General features: G+C 35.1%; 4 protein-coding genes across 5 annotated transcripts; 2 read left to right on the top strand and 2 right to left on the bottom strand.

The window, feature by feature from the left end:
• The first annotated feature begins 1550 nt into the window (after positions 1-1550).
• On the top strand, positions 1551-4151 carry LOC124446570 (transcription initiation factor TFIID subunit 9-like). Its single transcript, XM_046997412.1, has 5 exons — positions 1551-1706; positions 2264-2400; positions 2493-2627; positions 3148-3447; positions 3622-4151. The coding sequence occupies exons 1-5, from the start codon at positions 1556-1558 to the stop codon at positions 3823-3825; spliced, it is 927 nt and encodes a 308-aa protein (XP_046853368.1). The 5' UTR covers positions 1551-1555; the 3' UTR covers positions 3826-4151.
• Positions 3943-5749, bottom strand: LOC124446571. 2 transcript variants are annotated; one of them, XM_046997414.1, is made up of 3 exons: positions 5406-5749; positions 4543-4963; positions 3943-4241 (listed from the first exon to the last, which is right to left on the bottom strand). In XM_046997414.1, the coding sequence occupies exons 1-3, from the start codon at positions 5649-5651 to the stop codon at positions 4168-4170; spliced, it is 741 nt and encodes a 246-aa protein (XP_046853370.1). In that variant the 5' UTR covers positions 5652-5749; the 3' UTR covers positions 3943-4167. The 2 variants fall into 2 exon arrangements, with proteins under 2 accessions (XP_046853370.1, XP_046853369.1); XM_046997413.1 differs by lacking the exon at positions 3943-4241 and having other exon boundaries at positions 4285-4963; positions 5406-5743.
• On the top strand, positions 5720-8200 carry LOC124446572 (TLC domain-containing protein 5-like). Its single transcript, XM_046997415.1, has 2 exons — positions 5720-5848; positions 6579-8200. Exon 2 carries the CDS (start codon positions 6605-6607, stop codon positions 7277-7279), a length of 675 nt encoding a protein of 224 aa, XP_046853371.1. The 5' UTR covers positions 5720-5848; positions 6579-6604; the 3' UTR covers positions 7280-8200.
• A 474-nt stretch (positions 8201-8674) lies between these two features.
• Positions 8675-16255, bottom strand: LOC124446425 (adhesion G-protein coupled receptor D1-like). The gene is made up of 14 exons (XM_046997275.1): positions 16140-16255; positions 15842-15967; positions 15384-15451; positions 15136-15238; positions 14652-14752; positions 14236-14335; positions 13701-13854; positions 13479-13548; positions 12883-12952; positions 12465-12535; positions 12063-12189; positions 11216-11245; positions 10492-10632; positions 8675-9993 (listed from the first exon to the last, which is right to left on the bottom strand). The coding sequence occupies exons 2-14, from the start codon at positions 15890-15892 to the stop codon at positions 9913-9915; spliced, it is 1167 nt and encodes a 388-aa protein (XP_046853231.1). The 5' UTR covers positions 15893-15967; positions 16140-16255; the 3' UTR covers positions 8675-9912.
• Between the last annotated feature and the right edge of the window lie 1276 nt (positions 16256-17531).

A 17531-nucleotide genomic window follows, 5' to 3' on the forward strand; every position in this document is an offset into this window, starting at 1 on the left:
TACTATGTGTAACTATTGTTTATACATATTGATGCATTGTTGAGTTAACTATATCTTAGATTAAAAGTGGCCGTTTTTAATACAAATATTAATAGCAGACGTACATGGGTTCGTCTTGTCAAAGTGTTAATTCTTTGTCTCTCTTTTTGAGATCTTGCTCATGATATTCAACCATTCATAATTGGCTCGATATTCAGTACATTCGGCCCATGCAAGCTGCTCATTGATTTTGATTAAACAATTGATCAGTCAGCGATAAGTATGCTATCAAATGAAAGGGGATTTTTCTAGAAATTACGTTGCTATACTTGAGCGAATATGGCAATAAGCAATAGATAAATTGCAGCCAAAGACATTCGTAAGATCATTCGTACGTAATATTTATTCAAGACCGCGTGAAGTGAACTTCAAGTTCATGCCTGTGATTTTTATCACCAATTTCATGATAATTAAACAGTTTCGTAATGCGAAAAAATGTCAAAAGATTTTAAATTCCAGGGTTTCAATCTTTACTGAAAGCCTTTGAAAGGTCCAAGATTTTGAAAGCGTTTTCCAAAGTTATTTTATTCGTTGCTTCTAGAGCGAGATCCAGGGTTAAATTTTGCACTGCAGACATATTCCTAACTTTTTAGTCTTGACAGTGTCTGCGGCCTAGTTTAATCTGAATGATATGGCTTCCCATAGCGAGGTAACGAATTAAAGGATAATTATAGCTACTTTAGGTAATTATAGTAGTATTGTGTACACTATTTCTGCATCTAGCTAGCTGTTCACTTTCAATACGCACTGCCTATCGCACAAAATCAGTTGCTACTGGCTACTGAAGACTTTTATAGGGAACAATGAACTCTTCGATTCAAATTAAATAATTATAGAAAACAGATTAATCAAAAACTTTTCCCCTTCTGCGTTGCAATTTTCATGAGGAAAAAGGATGACTAATAACTCATAATTTCGTATCACCAAAATGGGATGCCGTTGACCATTTGATTATAAATCTTCGTTGTAATATTGTTAAGTGTTTTTCATTGTACCGTCACTACCATTTTCTTTTTTATTTTTGTGTCAAAGTTGATAATCCATTGAAATAATTGCAACAGTGGACAAAACACAGGAAGAAGCAGCTTCCACAGAAAAGAGCCATCTTAAAAATTAAATTTAGCAATTGAATAAATACAAGAGATGTGAGTGTTAACTTTACATTTGACTTTATTTCAAATCCTTCGTCAGACATTTAGGTCTGGGCTTTGAAATAACTGACGAAGCCAAGAAAGCTTTGTGTTTGACAATGGCTTTGTGTCTGACAGTGACAAAGGCTTTGGTTCAGTGTCTGACCACTTGTGTCAGACAAAGCCTTTTCAATAAGGTCGAAAACTAAACCTCAATTTTACTTCCTCGATTTTAATTCAAATATTAAATTTAATGATAGCTATTTTCTTCGTAATTTTCTTCGTGCTTTTCCCTACATTTTCAGCACAATTCGTCATAGGAGTACAGCAAACAGCACAATTTGTTATTGCCCGATTGCAGGCAAATCAATACAAAGAAAAACAAAATGGCTTCCAACGAGCACACAAATGTAAAGGAAAAAGAAGAAGCTAAAAGCACTCCTAGAGATGCCAGGGCGATGAAAATGCTACTAAAAGAGATGGGAGTAGAGGAATACGAACCAAGAGTAATCAATCAAATGTTGGAATTTACATATCGTTAGTTGTAACTATATTTGTTTTCGAAGATTCTAAGATAGTTTACTGTTTACTTAGAATTTAGTATAGTGATACAGTCGAACACCTCCCGGAAGCGAACACCTCCTGCAAGCGGACACTGCTAATACACTATTAACTTACTATTTTTACAACCTCTCATAAGCGAACACCTCCCGCAAGCGGACACGGGCACCAAAACAACCTTGAACCTTCCCAATCAACATTATAGGCTTATAGCCTCTTTGATTTATCTTCTGTTAAATTACTAATTAATTGACATAATACAACATACGTAGAAATATTTGAGTTTTAAGAATTTATACAATAGAAAGACCTGATGTCTTAAAAAAAAATTGACATGGATAGTGTTATATTCACGTCTGCGCCCGAAGGTGTTCGCAGTCCGCTTACGAAGTTTCGACTGTACTGTATAAAAGTAATAGATATTAGTTTACTAAAACAATGAATAAGAAGTGAGAATTGATGGCGTGGGTGATCGATGAATAGCTGGAGATGATAAGTAGGGCCAACATCATCGTAAAGTTGTTGCCTTGTAGGATATGTCACTGATGTCTTGGAGGATGCCCGCATTTACTGCAATCACGCAAGTAAGAAGGAAATAGATGCTGATGATATAAAACTTGCTGTGCAGCTGAGAATGGACAATTCCTTTACTAATCCACCTCCTAGAGATGTATGTATTTGTATCTATGTGATTTTGAATGGACAAAGTTTGCAATAACAAATAAGAAGACTCACAACACTCAAACATCACATTTTGTTTAGTTTTTGATGGAAATAGCACGACAAAAAAACAGCACACCACTTCCTCTCATACAGCCAAGAAGTGGATTACGGTTGCCTCCCGATCGCTACTGTTTACTTTCTAATAACTATCGTGTAAAACAGCAGCAGAAAAAGGTGTGTAAATTGAAACTTGTGTATTTCGCTAAAAATTTTTTGATGAAGCACAAAATATCCAATCTGAATGTAACTTTTGTTGACTTTAGTGCAAAGTTTAAATGAAATTTTGTTGGAAAACTTTCAATATTTTGATGAGTCACAAGAATTCAATTGAGTCATGAATACTTAGTGTAAACTTTTCGAGAAGGGGAGGGTGAACGCTATTTATGTTTGTTATGATTTAAAGTAGTTAGTCAATGTGTCAAAGGTTATTTAGACAGTTTTAGTTGTCCTATAAAAGTCTTTAGACTCATTTTGCCAAGAACTCAGAAAATTTTGAGAAATCATTGTCTTCAATATTTTCCCTGTATAAAATGGTAATGTTCAAAGTGCATATATATATGTGTTATCGGAACTTTACCCACATGTTCAATTTCGTACAGTCAGTCAGAATTCTCCCAGTAATACTAGGTGTGCCCCCCCCCAAAAAAAAACACAAATTCACTGTATGTGTAACTTTATCTTTCAATTATAACAGCACCAGCAAGCAAGATCAGTTCCAATTATACCAGCAAGGTCTATTCCTCACTATCCAATGACAACAAGCTCCCCTGCTATAAAAATAACACAACCTATAGTGAATGTGTCATCAGATAAAGGTCTGGCAACCACAGGTCTGTCACCTTTGTCACTAACAGTGAAGACTGCACAGAATACTTTGAAAACAACACCGTCATTGCCTCAAGCATCCTCAAATATCATCAATAATCCCTCTGGTGTACTATCAGTTAGAAATTCTATCTCAAACCAACCAGGCACGGCCAAGGCAGTTACACAGGTATTGATTCTTGATAGAACAAATGCATTTCGCACTGTATTTTGAATTGGTCTGTTCTAAAAAAAGTGATGTTTGATTGTGATATCTAGGTTTATAAGCTGTCGTTTTTGATCATTTTTATTGATATGTTTTCATTCACAGTCAAAATCATATTTGTTTCTTGAAAATTCTCAGGCAAGCGTGGCTACCTCACAAACTACAAGGCAACAAACATTTAGCACTTTGAGTACAATCACGACTCAAGCTTCCCAATCAATTACAACTGTATCAGCTCTGCCAAGTATGGATGAAACTGTCGCAAGCAGTTTGCAACAACAAGCTTTAGTTTCGTCTCTGAAAAGAAAGCGAGACGGTGAAGATGACGACTACGATGTATGAAAGAAGCAGTGCATTATCTATGCATTGGTTGACGAAACATTAGCGACAACATATTCGCACTTTTCGCAAGGTTGGTGAATGAAGACTGACATTCCACTATGAAGACAGCAACTTTAATTGAACGGATAAAAAATTGATTTTCGCAAGAAAAGAAAATTTAACTGCCCATATTTTGACAGAGTAAAGATACTTTAGATACACTTTCTATGGCCTATGTTGTAAAATATGTGTTGTAAATTGTCGGCTTAAGATTTGATATTTCTTGCCTAAGTTTTTCATGTGACTTGTTTCAAGCGTTAATAAATATGGTCAATTTTTTGAACTTACCTTCGTGACTTCAACTTAGAAAATGAATGTTAATGTATTGGTCTTTTCTAGCGAAGGTGAATTCTGTTGGTTCTGTCGATCAATTTTCTCTATTAACAATAATGAGAATGAGCCACAATGAACTGCTAAATATTCAATTTGTTAATATATTTTTAATTCAATCTTTAGCAAAATGCAATCTCAAATGAGCCAACGCCAGTTTAGTAAGAGCATGGTCATTGGTTTCTTTTTCAAGAAGTGATTGAATAACATTTACTCTCTCTGTAAGTTCTAGTATCTCTTTTTTATGAAGCGACTTCGAGTCGATGTTCTGGTTTTCAAAACGTTTACAGTTGCTTTCTAATTCAACTCGCAAAACGTCTTTTTCTTTTTTCAACACATTCAACTCACGTTTCATTTCCATCACCTCATTTTCAGCAACAACTATATCTTTACGAGCATCTTCTAACTGACGACGACAGTTCTCAAGCTGCATGTGCGCATGCTTGGAATCGTCTTTGAAGGCTTTGCAGGTGATTTTCAATGCTTTATTTTGTTTTAGAACGTCGCCATACTTCCGTCTCAACTCAAGAAGTTGTTTCTCTTGGTCACGACAGTTGTCTTTCACACGCTCGCAATCTTTTTGCAACGCACGAGAAAGAACACTCAAACGAATTGTGTTCAGCTTTGAACATTCCAACGATTGACGAAGAAAGTTTAGTTCCTTAAGATTCCACGGGCACCCCCCTTGAATTTCTTTTGTTGTGTTGCCATTTTGGTCGTTTTTACTTTCTTCTCTACTGTGTCCATCATTTGTTCGACCGTAAGACCCCTAAACATTTAAACCATCAAAAGTTATTTTCATATGTCTATACAACAGTCTAAGTACCTAAGATAAGTCCCACTTTTATACATATCTCATAATGGCAGCCAGTCAATTGCATTTTCTGACTAATGCATAGCGGCAGGAACACAAAGATGGTCAACCGTAGCCACTAATCTAATACACAGCACCACATTGTACAGCGTGGCGGTGCCATAGAGATGAATACAATATATTCATTTCAATAGGTGGTTCTGCAGCTCGCCAGCTCTGCTGTCGATTTTGTACATATTGTCTCTAGTATTTGTATAACCAAAATCATCCACGTCTCTAGACTACTGTTACTATACTATTTATAACCATTGTCAAATGTAGTTTTATCAATTTCAAGAAAATTCATTAATTCATCGAGTTTTGAAAATTTCTAGCAGAAACTAGAAAATACCACAACCTCTCCAAATGATGGTTGGACTTCTTCAGTTTTACATTCCTTTTTTTCGTTCTTGTTCTCGATTTTAAATTTCACATTTCCTTTTGATCTGTCAGTTTCATATTTTAGTAAGTAGCTGTGAAAATTATCTTCATATGTTTTTTGGCTACGTGAACTTTTTTCTTCACCTACAGCGATCCCAATGTCGTCAAGTAAGTCCTCGATTTTGTACTTGGCAGGAAAAAGTTCTTCAATCCAGGCCGCCATCTTGTTAACTATACTTTGGTCTTACATGAAGAATTATATGTTTGCCTTGTGGTCATGTGCAATGGTCATGGAACAATGGTGGAACACATAAAATGAAGTATACACTTTGAAAAGTTATATTTTACGAAAGTATTACCACTGCAAGCACGTGGTGTAATCCTGTCGAATTATTATCTAGGTTCGTCGTCTATTTGAGGGTTAGTGGAAAAATTATTGTTACTTCTCTCCTAGTGGACTCTTGCGACAAAAATTTTTGGAGGCGTTCCCCGCCTCCATGAAAAATAGGAAGTGTAAGACGATAGTTCCATTTACGGATTTGTTTGTCGTAGATGGGCATCTTACACTACTTAGCTGCGATTGTGGCATTTGCAATATAGTAAAATTGTCAATTTTTTCTGCTTAAAATTATTTTGAATTTGCATCATTCAGGAGTGTCTGATCAAGGAGACTGATCCTTAATTGCAACAATGATTAGTATTTCCATAATTTCGTAATAGCGCGATTGAAATGATGTCGTAAACGACAACTTTTTTTAAATTTTTTTTTGCAAACATGTTTCGGCAAACTTATTAGTATATTGTATTGGTATATTATATATTGTATAATAGTATATTAGTATGTTTCAGCAAAATTAGTATATTGCAACGTCAGCACATCTCAAATCCAAAGCAAGAAAGTCAGTTCAATGACATTTATACCTCATTGTCAGCTGATTTCAAAGATGGTGATGGGCACAATTTTTTGTTACACTCTACATTTCATTTCTGAAGTTTTGATACCAATAATGCAATTTCCTTGTTCATTTTTTGTTTCATGTGATGCTTTGAAATCGCTGGCATTTGATTATTGTGGATCCTTTCCTAAATATTGTGATAAAATGATGAACAATTGACATTGTAATCTTATATTATGCATCTTTATTTTTAGCTCTTTTAACTTTTTCCTGTCTCACAATGCCACCATCATTTTCACCTGTCTTGTCCTGTTTTTGCATTTGGACGACATTTTATTACATGCTTTGCATGTTAAATCATGAGAAAAGTTCAGAATTCAATTGCCGTATTGTGACAATCATACATGGTGTTTTCAGTTGTATTCTATGTTCATATTGTGGATTTATTGTTGGACCATGGCCTTTTGATGCATTAGGTGAGCAAAACACGCCATTGCAGACACTTTGCATTGTAGTAACATTGGGCTACTTTATGTTTGACTTTCTATGGTGTGTCTTAAAGCAGACAGAAGGAATTGACATGTTGCTGCATCACATAACATCCATATGTGGACTTTGCCTATCAATGTATCTTGAACATTCAGGCTCTGAGCTGGTTGCTACGATATTTGGCTCAGAAATTTCCAATCCTTGTTTGCAGATGAGGTGGTTTCTTCGTGACGCAGGCAAATATAACACTCACATTGCCAAGCTCAATGACATCTTGTTCATTGCTTTGTTTTTGGTGATCCGCATTGGACTTGGTAGCCAATTGTTGCATTGTACATTGTTCTCCTCCAAATCACATGTTTTAATAAAGCTTGGTGGCACTTCTTTGTATACAATTAGCCTAGTTTGGATGATTTTCATTTTAATGTTTGCAAGAAAAAGATTTTTTGGGAAGAAATCAACTTGAATTTGATATCATTGATTGACCAAAATTTCGGGGAATCTTGGTACAATAATTAAACGTGTTGCTTTAATGGAGCGTTTTATTCTTGGAAAATAAATAATTACATCCTTTGGAATCCTAGTTAATGTTAGCTTCATTTTACGTTCCTTTTAAACAAGGATTTAGGCAAGTTTGTGTGACATGGATTACTACAACTCTGTCGGGCAAAGAGATTATGACGAAGTGTTAAACTTGGCATTCATCAGACTACTTGATAACACACTGATATACAAAAGAATATCATACTCAATAATCGCTAATACTCAAACCAGATGTTTTTCGTGCAAAGGTCAACTTCTGTCGTGGTTGTTTGATACCAGGCTTGTCCGAATTAGAATAGCGTCATTGGAGGAAGGACAGATAAATCATAAAAAGTCAAAAATTGAGCTCTCAAAATATTTGCTGATGGTTGAAACATTGATCTGCTGACTTCGTGCCACATCTTTTAATTGGGAAAAATTTTGCATTATTAAACTGTTATCGTTATCACAGCATTGGCAAATATATACTTGGTCATACGAAAGACTTGGGAAGCAAACGACAAAGTACCAATCAAGTGCTCAAGACAAGAACAGCTTAAATTCCCTTTCATTAGTTAGGGCTTAACAAAAGGTAACTATGTTTTGCGTTCCTGTCAAACTTTAACATTTCTTAGCATTTATTTTTACAGTTTTACTATATTATTTACTATATTACAAAGAAGACGAATTAACTACTTTATAAAATAGAAACAATAAAACGCGTGCGCTGATTGGTCTATAGCTGTGTTTGCATTAGTCTGTGCAAACTGATCTGAGCTCAACCAATCAAATTAATTAATCAAATAGAATTTGTAAATCAATCGTGGATTTATTTTAAAAGAAAAATCGGAATGTTTGTTTTAAATTCTGTTTTTTATTGTTATTATATGAAACAATTAAAACATGTCTTTCGTGTTTGCACTGGCTTATGCAAACCTCGCAGACGTTTGTGAGGACTCTCGAGCAGGTGCAACCCTCGACCTACTTCACAGTGTAGGGAATATACAGTAGGTCTCCTTTGTGGGCAACTGGTTGCTGTATATTCAATTACATTACTGGCTACTCTTGGCCATTTCATCATTCCTATTGCTCAAAAAAAGCAATTGATTGGCTGCCACTATGGTAATGACATGGGTAATAAAATATGCGTGGCACAATAATAATTAATGAAGTGGCTCTACTGTATATTCAGTATACTGTGCTTTCGGTCTTAAGCTTGCACTGATCTGCTCTCTAGTTCTCCCAAAGGTCTCCTCAGTTTGCATAAGGCTGTGCAAACACAGTAAACATCTTTTTATTTCGTAAATATCTATAGTGAGTCAGAACATTAACGTGAATGTCCGTAGGCGATTTTGTCCGTTTATTTATTTAATATATCGTTTAGATTGTTTTGACATGTCTTGACTTAAAATGTTTTCCACCATCATACATAAAAATACTTTAATGACTTCTACAAAAATCTATGGTTCCCGCGAACCATAGCACTTACGTATGTAAGTTAACGAAGCCGTGTGACGTTAACTCAAAAATCGTTCATTTCCTATGTGGTACATAAAGTACAGAAATAACGCTCGTTTTCGAAGGTGGCATTATTATCATTTCACGAGTCATACCACCCTTTTTATTAGCTTGGTTTAACTGCTACAATGATACACCATATGTTCATATTTTTTTGTCGTCTTAATTATACAAATCCACATTCAAATCTACTATTTAGCTAGTGTAAATTATTTCTTATAAGAACTTCTTTATGTAAGTCGGGCTTTCGTTTTGCAATAGTAAAAGACCGGCAGCTATAAAACCGCGGACATCAGCATTTTTCGGTGCTCTTACCAAAGTGGTAACTTTCGGCTTCTATAGCTCTGCTTCATGAATGGTTGATATATAGAATATATTAATATATTATATATATATTCTCTGATGATGGCTTTGGAATAAAATGAATGGTTGACAGTAACAAAAATCAACAACACAACGTGTTGGCAGTGCATAAGTAAATAAACACAATACATACACAAGAAAACGAATACGAATTTAAGATTAAAAATTAAATTTAAAATGACTTTATCCTGTCTCCGTTCATTTGTTTTATTTGTGCTACCATACGTGCTTCCGGAGGACTGGAAACTAATTGTCACGTGCAGCTAAGATGTCTGTAAAAAATGCTTTCTATGTGTTCATCTCTTTAAACATGGACGTAGCATAGAGGGATTGGTGTATTAATGTTTGAATGTCATAATCTGTAGGAAAACAATTGTTTCAAAAAAATACATGTGCATGAAAAACCCTCCTCCTCCACTATTGTGACTATCGATCTTCCGACGTCCCTTTGTTTAAATATTTTCGGTAGCTATGTGGCAATGTAGCTAGCTATTTGTGTAGATTAATTTCTTGATTTACTTCAGTGCAACGTCTGTTGTTGACAGCTAAATTCCTAGTTATACCACTATAATCTTTCATCAATAATCTGTCTGGGTAAAAATTGGCTACTGTACCAGTTCGGTTGACGTGAAGAATGGACGCTTGTGAAACATTTTTGTCGCAGTTATTATTGTTTGATTGGATGATTTGTAATGTTTAAGCTTCGATAACAAAAACTCCGTTTTCTTTGTAGATTTTTAAGTTTCTTAACGTCTTTACCATCATACGGGGCTGTTCCTGGAAAAAGAGAACACCCTTATACGTAGTCATTATAACCTCAGAACACACGACATTTTTTCAGCTGATGTCTGTTGCAAGAAACCTATAGAGCTCGTCAATGGATAGTGATTTTCGACTTTGCCATTTTTGAGCCAGTTTTTCATCGTATTAGTTATACATAAAGTCAAAAGCTGGATCGTAGCTTATCCTATTGGAAAGCGCTAACTATGTTTCTGGCTTTATGAAACATAGATTGCTCTATCCACTGGAAGTAAAATTTTGTAGATAGTTACAACAGAGTCCCTATATATTCCGATTTCAGTATCCAGTGAACAATGGCCTCTGGGCATCATGCAAAGGGGTGCCGATTATAAGGGGGTGGAGGCAGTGACATCGCCAGCTTTGTGAAGTATGTGTAAAAATCAAGGACGAAGAAATTCGGTTGGGCCTAGCTAAAAATTTGGGCTTCTTTATGAATTTCAAGAGGAAATTTTGAGGTATGGAGGGCACACTTACATTTTCTACGTCTGTTTTTTCGGTTATTTCTGCGTCTGTTTTTTCTGTCACTTTGACGCTCATATCTTCTTCTGTTTCTTCATCTTGTTCTTCCTTGACATCTTCTCGTTTTGGTGTTTCCCTTTTGAAGAACTCGGTTGGCTAAAATATGAAATGAAGTGCTGTAGTTCAGTTGACTAATGTAATAATGAAATGTTGTAATTCAGTAGCTAAATATACAATGAAGTTTGTAGCTCAGTTGATTAAAGTATGCAAAGAGGTGTTATAATTCAGCAGAGTAAAGTATACAATGAAATGTGGAAGTTCAGTTGACTAAAGTATGCAATGAAGTGTTGAAATTCATTTGTCTAATGTATGGTTTAGAGTGTTGTAATTCAATAGAGTAAAGTATGCAATAAAGTGTTGTAATGTTGTAATTCAGTTGACTAATGCTTGCAATTAATGGATTGTTGTAGTTCAGATGACTAAAGTATGTATTGAATTGTTGTAGTTCAGTTGTTTAAAGTATGCAATGGAGTATTGTAGTTCAATAGACTTAAGTAGGCATTGGATTGGTGTAGTTTAGTAGTCTAAAGTATGCAATGGACTGTTGTAGTTCAGTTTACTAAAGTCTGCAAATGTTGATTTGCATAAAATGAAGATTTATTTGTGGTGATAAAGGTTTGTTTATAAACTTTAGCTTCAAAACATAGTTTTCAAAAATATACAAAAATCATTCACATACCTCATGACTCACATTCATAGTAACAGCTCCCTAGCATATAATGAAGAAACGTTGAATGAAACCAAGTTTGCTGGTACAAGAAGCACTTTAATTGTTATGAAAAGATTGGTTTTTGTCGCATGCAGGGATTTGCGGTCAACATGAGTCTTAAGGCCCCTCCGTTCACACGGTCCGATTTGTCGGATCCGATTGTTTCAGTTTCGAATTTCGGTTGCTTGTTCAGACGGTCCGATAATTTTGTTGATATTTATATTCATTTACATATTTATAATTGTGGTAGCAGACATTTGTGTTATACAGTACATTTATCGATATATTTTTCGTATTTTTGTTCTTGTTTCCAAGTCTTTTTCAAATCTATGTAATTTGACTAGTCGGCTTTCTCTGATCTTGTCGGATGAAAATAGAGCACGCTCTATTTCTATCCATTTTTTTAGATTGACGGATCCGACTGTCGGAGCTCACTTTATATGTGTTCACACGATCCGTTTTTTAAGATCCGACAAAATCGGATTCAACAAATCGGATCGTGTGAATGGGCCTATACTATTGTAAGATCAACTGCTCGACTACATGATGTAATCTGTTGTGCAGGAATATCTGAAGGAAATGCAATGCTATCCACAACTATCTCCTTAAAGTGGTCATTTTAAGTCTCCATAATATTAATTCAGCTTTTTATAGTTTTTCTCAAAATAATGATTTTTGGCTGAAGTGACCTATATCGTTTTAACGAACCTTCTTTGTACCAGAATATTACAAGAAATGTTACTGGTGCCGAATTACTTCAGTCAAATATAATTTGCGCTAACGTGCATATTTTGATTTGAGAGGACTACACCTATACCTGTATAATGAGAACGGTGCAGAAAAAGTACTGAGAGTGAAAGGAATTATCCATTACAAATTTTACACCAAAACACCATGTGGAGATGGATGAGGTCATGATCAGGATTTCTTTAGCAATTCTTGGCCTAAAAAAGAATTTATCTTTTCAATGTTATGTTTTTACGAATTCAAAGTGCTCCAAGAAGAGAGGTTAATTGAAAATCATTGAAGATCATTAATTTGAGCTTTGCAGAAAGGCTAGCAAGAATCGAAAATTGTAATTTGGGAAGTTTTTTGGTCGGATTGTGTTGCGCGTGCGGAACAAATCTTAATGTACAAAAAGAAATCCACTTATTTGTTCTTATTTCTATTTTGTTCCGCTAAATGTCATTTTAATGGAAGTTTTAAGTGCCAAGCTCACCTCAGCTTGTTATGGTGAAACTGGTCTTTGCATATTGGAAGTAGAAGACTGAATAAAATTATGGCATTTACCTAGTCAAATGAAAGCAAAGATGTTAGTGTGATTGTAATTATAAAACTCCAGAAAGAATTTCAAGCGTGTACGTATAAGTGCATTTTAACAATCACATTTCTTGCACAATCTCTTGCAATGTTTCAGTATAAAGGCATACTGGTACGATAAAATATATCCAGGGAGAGGTAGAGGGCAATTGTCTCTGTGTCCTGGACTGATTGAGACCGTTGAATGTCAAATCAATGATATATTGCACTTTCAAAGTCAATTGAAATGGTCTTCTGTGATCCATTTGTGGATTGTTGTATGAAGCTAAGTATTGTAATACACAGTGATTCTGAAGATGCAGCCAATTTATACTCACAAGAAAAATTACAAATACCGGAGCTCCGTAACTCCAGACAGACCCAATGTCTGCCGTTGAAGACCAGCAACTAATTAAAATAACATATAATCTTTCATTGTTGGCAACTCGACTGTTCTATCGAAATTAAACGCAATTGCTAATGCCGCAGATTTTGAAAGGGTTCTAGTGGGATAAACTATCTGTAGCGATGCAAAAAATTTCTACTCGTTTGCGCTAGTCTAATTTTGCATTGGGACGGATGTGTTATTTAAAATGTGAAGCTTAAGAGGAGGCTGGATGATCCCTTTGTAACGAACTACAAACAGATCTAAACCTCTTTGAGTGATGAAAAACTCACGCTTTAATATATAGAAACTTTATAACTTGGAATTCAACCTGCGTTTCAGGTAGCACTTCATAAAAACTCCTATATACTCCTATATTCTTTTACTCCAATGCCTGAATGCCTATACTACTACACTTCGTACATTCTAATACCCTTGCTATATTATACCTATATATCTAACCCAATGGTTTTAGTCCGTTACTCTTCTTTACTGAAATGCATATGAAGGGTAAGTATGCCTTTTAACTTTTACTAAAAGATTACTTACACGTTGTTTTCATAGCCTTTCTTGTCAACATCAACTCTCCCAGCGATACCCGCAATTAGCAATGGACCTCCTACGAACATGTTTAAAAAAAACTATCAGACTGGCATGCATGCCATTTTTAATGATTGCCCTTATTCTGTTCGTAAAGATTTATTTGGTGTCTATCGTGCTGCTGAAGGTGTTGCCGTTCTCATTGGGACATATTCTCGTTGAATAACTCACCCCATCCTATCAGGAAGTAGACAATTTTGATTCGAATCGTTTTAAGAAGAAATTTCTTCAGCAAATTTTGTATCCAGAAAACAGTAAGTAGCATCCATGTAAACTGAGATAGCAGCAAGTAATATAAGAAAAATGCAAGAAATCCACATAACTCCTATACAACCAATAAAAAACGAGTGAAATTCAAGAGCTTGAACACGAGAAATTACTAGCTCAAGCGTGTGTAGATGTTATTTAAATACACGAAGATTTGAATTGCTGTCGATTAAAAGTATATTACTCTTAGTAATGATAATACATAGTGTTACTCTAACTGATTTTACTTTGCATGTATTATTCCAACCAAAGTACTATATTTCTTATGATATGAAACATTAAGAACAGGTCCATGTTTAACTCAATATTTGTGAAAAAATCAAACAAGACAGTTTTTCATGTTACTCTTAAGTACTGATATTACTTAGTATTATACAAAGAACTGATGCTGGTGTTATCTGCCAGCAATATGATAGTTATATATTCTCCGTTCGATTACCTTCTCTGCTGAAACGTGAGCACCGATCAAAAAGATTGCCACGAGGATACAGCAAATAATGGCCTCAAACAGATGAAACAATTCACCGGTCGTTTTTTTCCTGCAACGTTTGATATAATTTGAGGAAACGGATGCTGCAAATGCAACTAGAGACTATCAAAATAGGTTCAATGAATAAAAATGATTCCACTTTCAGTCACACATTTTTCTAAGATGGATATATTTTGTTGCTCTCTGCAAGTATGTGAAAACTATTGGAGCTAGATGTCTGTGTGCATTTACAGTATTTTTTCTCTATCGATCCTGTGTTTAAGCCGTCATTGGCAGTTAAACCGACATGAATAACAAGTTAAGCAATCTAAATCAAGATTTAATAATTAAATCAATGATAAACAAGGTAACTGCAACAAACTTACTCTTGGGTAGCCAAAGAGTAAATAGTTGAACAGATGAGAATCACGAAGACAGAAAGGCCGAAGTAAACATTGGCTTTGATATTCAGAACTTTTTCTGTTCTCTACAAAAAGGAATATTTCAAAAATTATCCCTGAACATTCTGTTTTGTCCTCTTACGGTCTTTTAGTACAATGAACGAATATCGGGAGTTTTTCGCTGAGGGAAAAAAGGTTCGCGGGGGAGGGGGAGGAGGAAGTAAAAACATTACTGCAGTGTAGACTGGGTATCGTGAAACATGATCGAAATGAATGAAAAGGCAGATCGCGTTCATAATTATTTTGTAAAAATGATAACATCTTTATATATTCTGTTATCGTATTCATACGTTGTTGTTATTTATACAACATCGCAATAGGTTTGTTTCTGTACAAATATTAAGATATACATTATATTATGACATGTAGCTGTATAAAGTAAACGTTAGACGGTCTAAAACACTTTTACCTCTTCTTCACCTAGCACAGCAAATATACCAGTGACCTGGCATTCGCACGTGGTGTGCGTGAGATTGCTTGATCTTGTCGTACAACCTCGTCTTGTCCAAGTACTATATAAAAACAAAACGTCATTGACCAAATATGGTAAAAACATCCGATGTCCTTTGAGTGAGAATCGGACACTCTGTATCAACTATAGACAAACAATGCACTCTCGCTGTGATTTATAAGTTCGCAAAAATTATTTTTCCTCACCCTGTTCTTTGGTCCCATGCAACGCATGTTTTTCGTAATATGTATGAACGTGGAAATAAGTTCTCATCCTGAAAAAAAGTACAACGATTGTAATCAGTTTTAAAACGCAATGAAAACTACTAAGTTCTACTTTGTGTAGATTGCATGCGCAATAGACAATGAGATATTAAAAAAAAGCCATACATATTGATATTCTTGAGATCAATAATTGGAAGGGCTCATATTCTTTTATGTATGTTATAATCCATTGTAAGCAATGACGATATTGTATGAATATGAGCCCAGCCCCTCCCCTCCCCTTCCAATTTCTACCCTGCACACATGACTTCAGTACTATTTTATTTCCAATTCTATAAAGAATTCCGGCTGGCAAAGTATTAGCAATGCTGTTCAAAACTGAGAGATATTTAAAATATGTACTGCAGTATTACCAAATTCCACGATTTCGAAGAACTTACCAATATATGTTCGAAATTTAGCACTATCGGATTGGATGGCGTTATTTCCATTCGACGATTTATGAAGATTGAAATAATTCGAGTTATAACACTTTGTTTGTCAAAAAGTAGCAACTCTCGTCTTTCCTTAGGAAATACATCAAAATATTTTACAATGGCTTAGTCAAAAGTACTTTATGGTGGATAGACGTTTATTATGTCATATGACATTAATTGTCGCCTGAGAAATTCAGTTTACATTTAACTATAGCAATCTATTTAAAATATTTCACATAGGTTTTGGCAGAAGTTTACTTACAAACTTTTAGAGCAGGTCGATGCCTTACTCATAGGAATAGCAGCGTTTTTTCTCTCTGACCATGGATTATAGATAGATAATAGCGTTGTCGTATTCTGAGACAGAAATTTTGGCATCCGAAGCCCATCTAAAACACATTCAAATCGCTATTTCGCTTTTTCTAAATCAGTGACATACAAATAATTATGTGCGCATTGATTATAAGAAAAAACCCCATTATTTGCAAGGTAGTTTAAAGTGATTAGTGTACAATCAACTGTATTGGTTGCCAGTGGTGGAAATATTTTCCATTTCCCTTCACAATTTACTTACATTTTAAAACCTTATACCATATTGATGTGAACCCGAGATGCTCAATATTATCGTCCGTCTTAAAACGAACTTTGATGGAATTATTGGACGAGTTGAATGGGTAGCTGTGAGCTGGGAACGACTTAGGTGGCGTGCTGTTGCCACAGTATCTCAAAAATTTATCCCCATCGTAAATTGCTACAAAATCGTATTTGCAATTCTTGTCATTTTCCAAATCGAATTTCACGAACTGTACAACAATGGTGTGATTTTCATCCACCTGGATGTCCCAGGAACAATCCTTGTTCTTTGGATACAAACCATTTAAGATTGGCGACGAAAAGATTCCTTTATCGTCAGTAAAATATTTTGGGCAATCTAAATAAATTCATAACCATTCATTGGATCGCATTTTCTTTACAATTGAGTACCCCGTGCTAAAAGTGCGGGGATGCTTCTGCTGTTTGGGATAGGATCTGTATTAAAAACATAAAGGCAACAGTATATGTATTCTCCATTCGTATTTATTCTCTAAGATATTGGAGAAGGATCAAAAAATACATTTTAAAGGGAAAGTTCAATTGAGGCTCATTATTTTTCGTCAATGATGTCCAAACATGCATATAATTAATTCATTTTTAAAATACAGACCAAACATGATTTCGCTTGTGTCCAAAGAACTTTGGTCAAACACGAATGCACCCGTTTGCTTATTTCTGATGCCATTCAACAGCTTCATTTTAATTTGACTAGCTGCATTTGCAATCGATGCATCGATTTCCACGTAAAATCTGGCTGCATCACTCCCATTCCTGAAGCAGATTCAACATGCGTCATATTTAAATTCTAGATTTGCTCATAAATTCAAAGGTTGGCTTTGTGATACTGTTTTTGAGCTTTCAACGAGCAGTAGAACAAATCGCCAGTTTACATATATTTTTGGGTTGCGAGCTTCAAAAAAGGCTGCGTTTACACTATACTGGATTCGCTCATCACGATATCTTCTTTTGCTTTAAAGGGTTAACTCTTCGGAGTAAAAGCTTATAAAGCTGATAGATTTAGTCTATTTAATTGTCTTTCTGACGTTGAACAATTTCACTG

This window comes from Xenia sp. Carnegie-2017, unplaced genomic scaffold, assembly GCF_021976095.1.
Source record: "Xenia sp. Carnegie-2017 unplaced genomic scaffold, XeniaSp_v1 HiC_scaffold_22, whole genome shotgun sequence".
Taxonomy (NCBI): Eukaryota; Metazoa; Cnidaria; class Anthozoa; order Malacalcyonacea; family Xeniidae; genus Xenia; species Xenia sp. Carnegie-2017.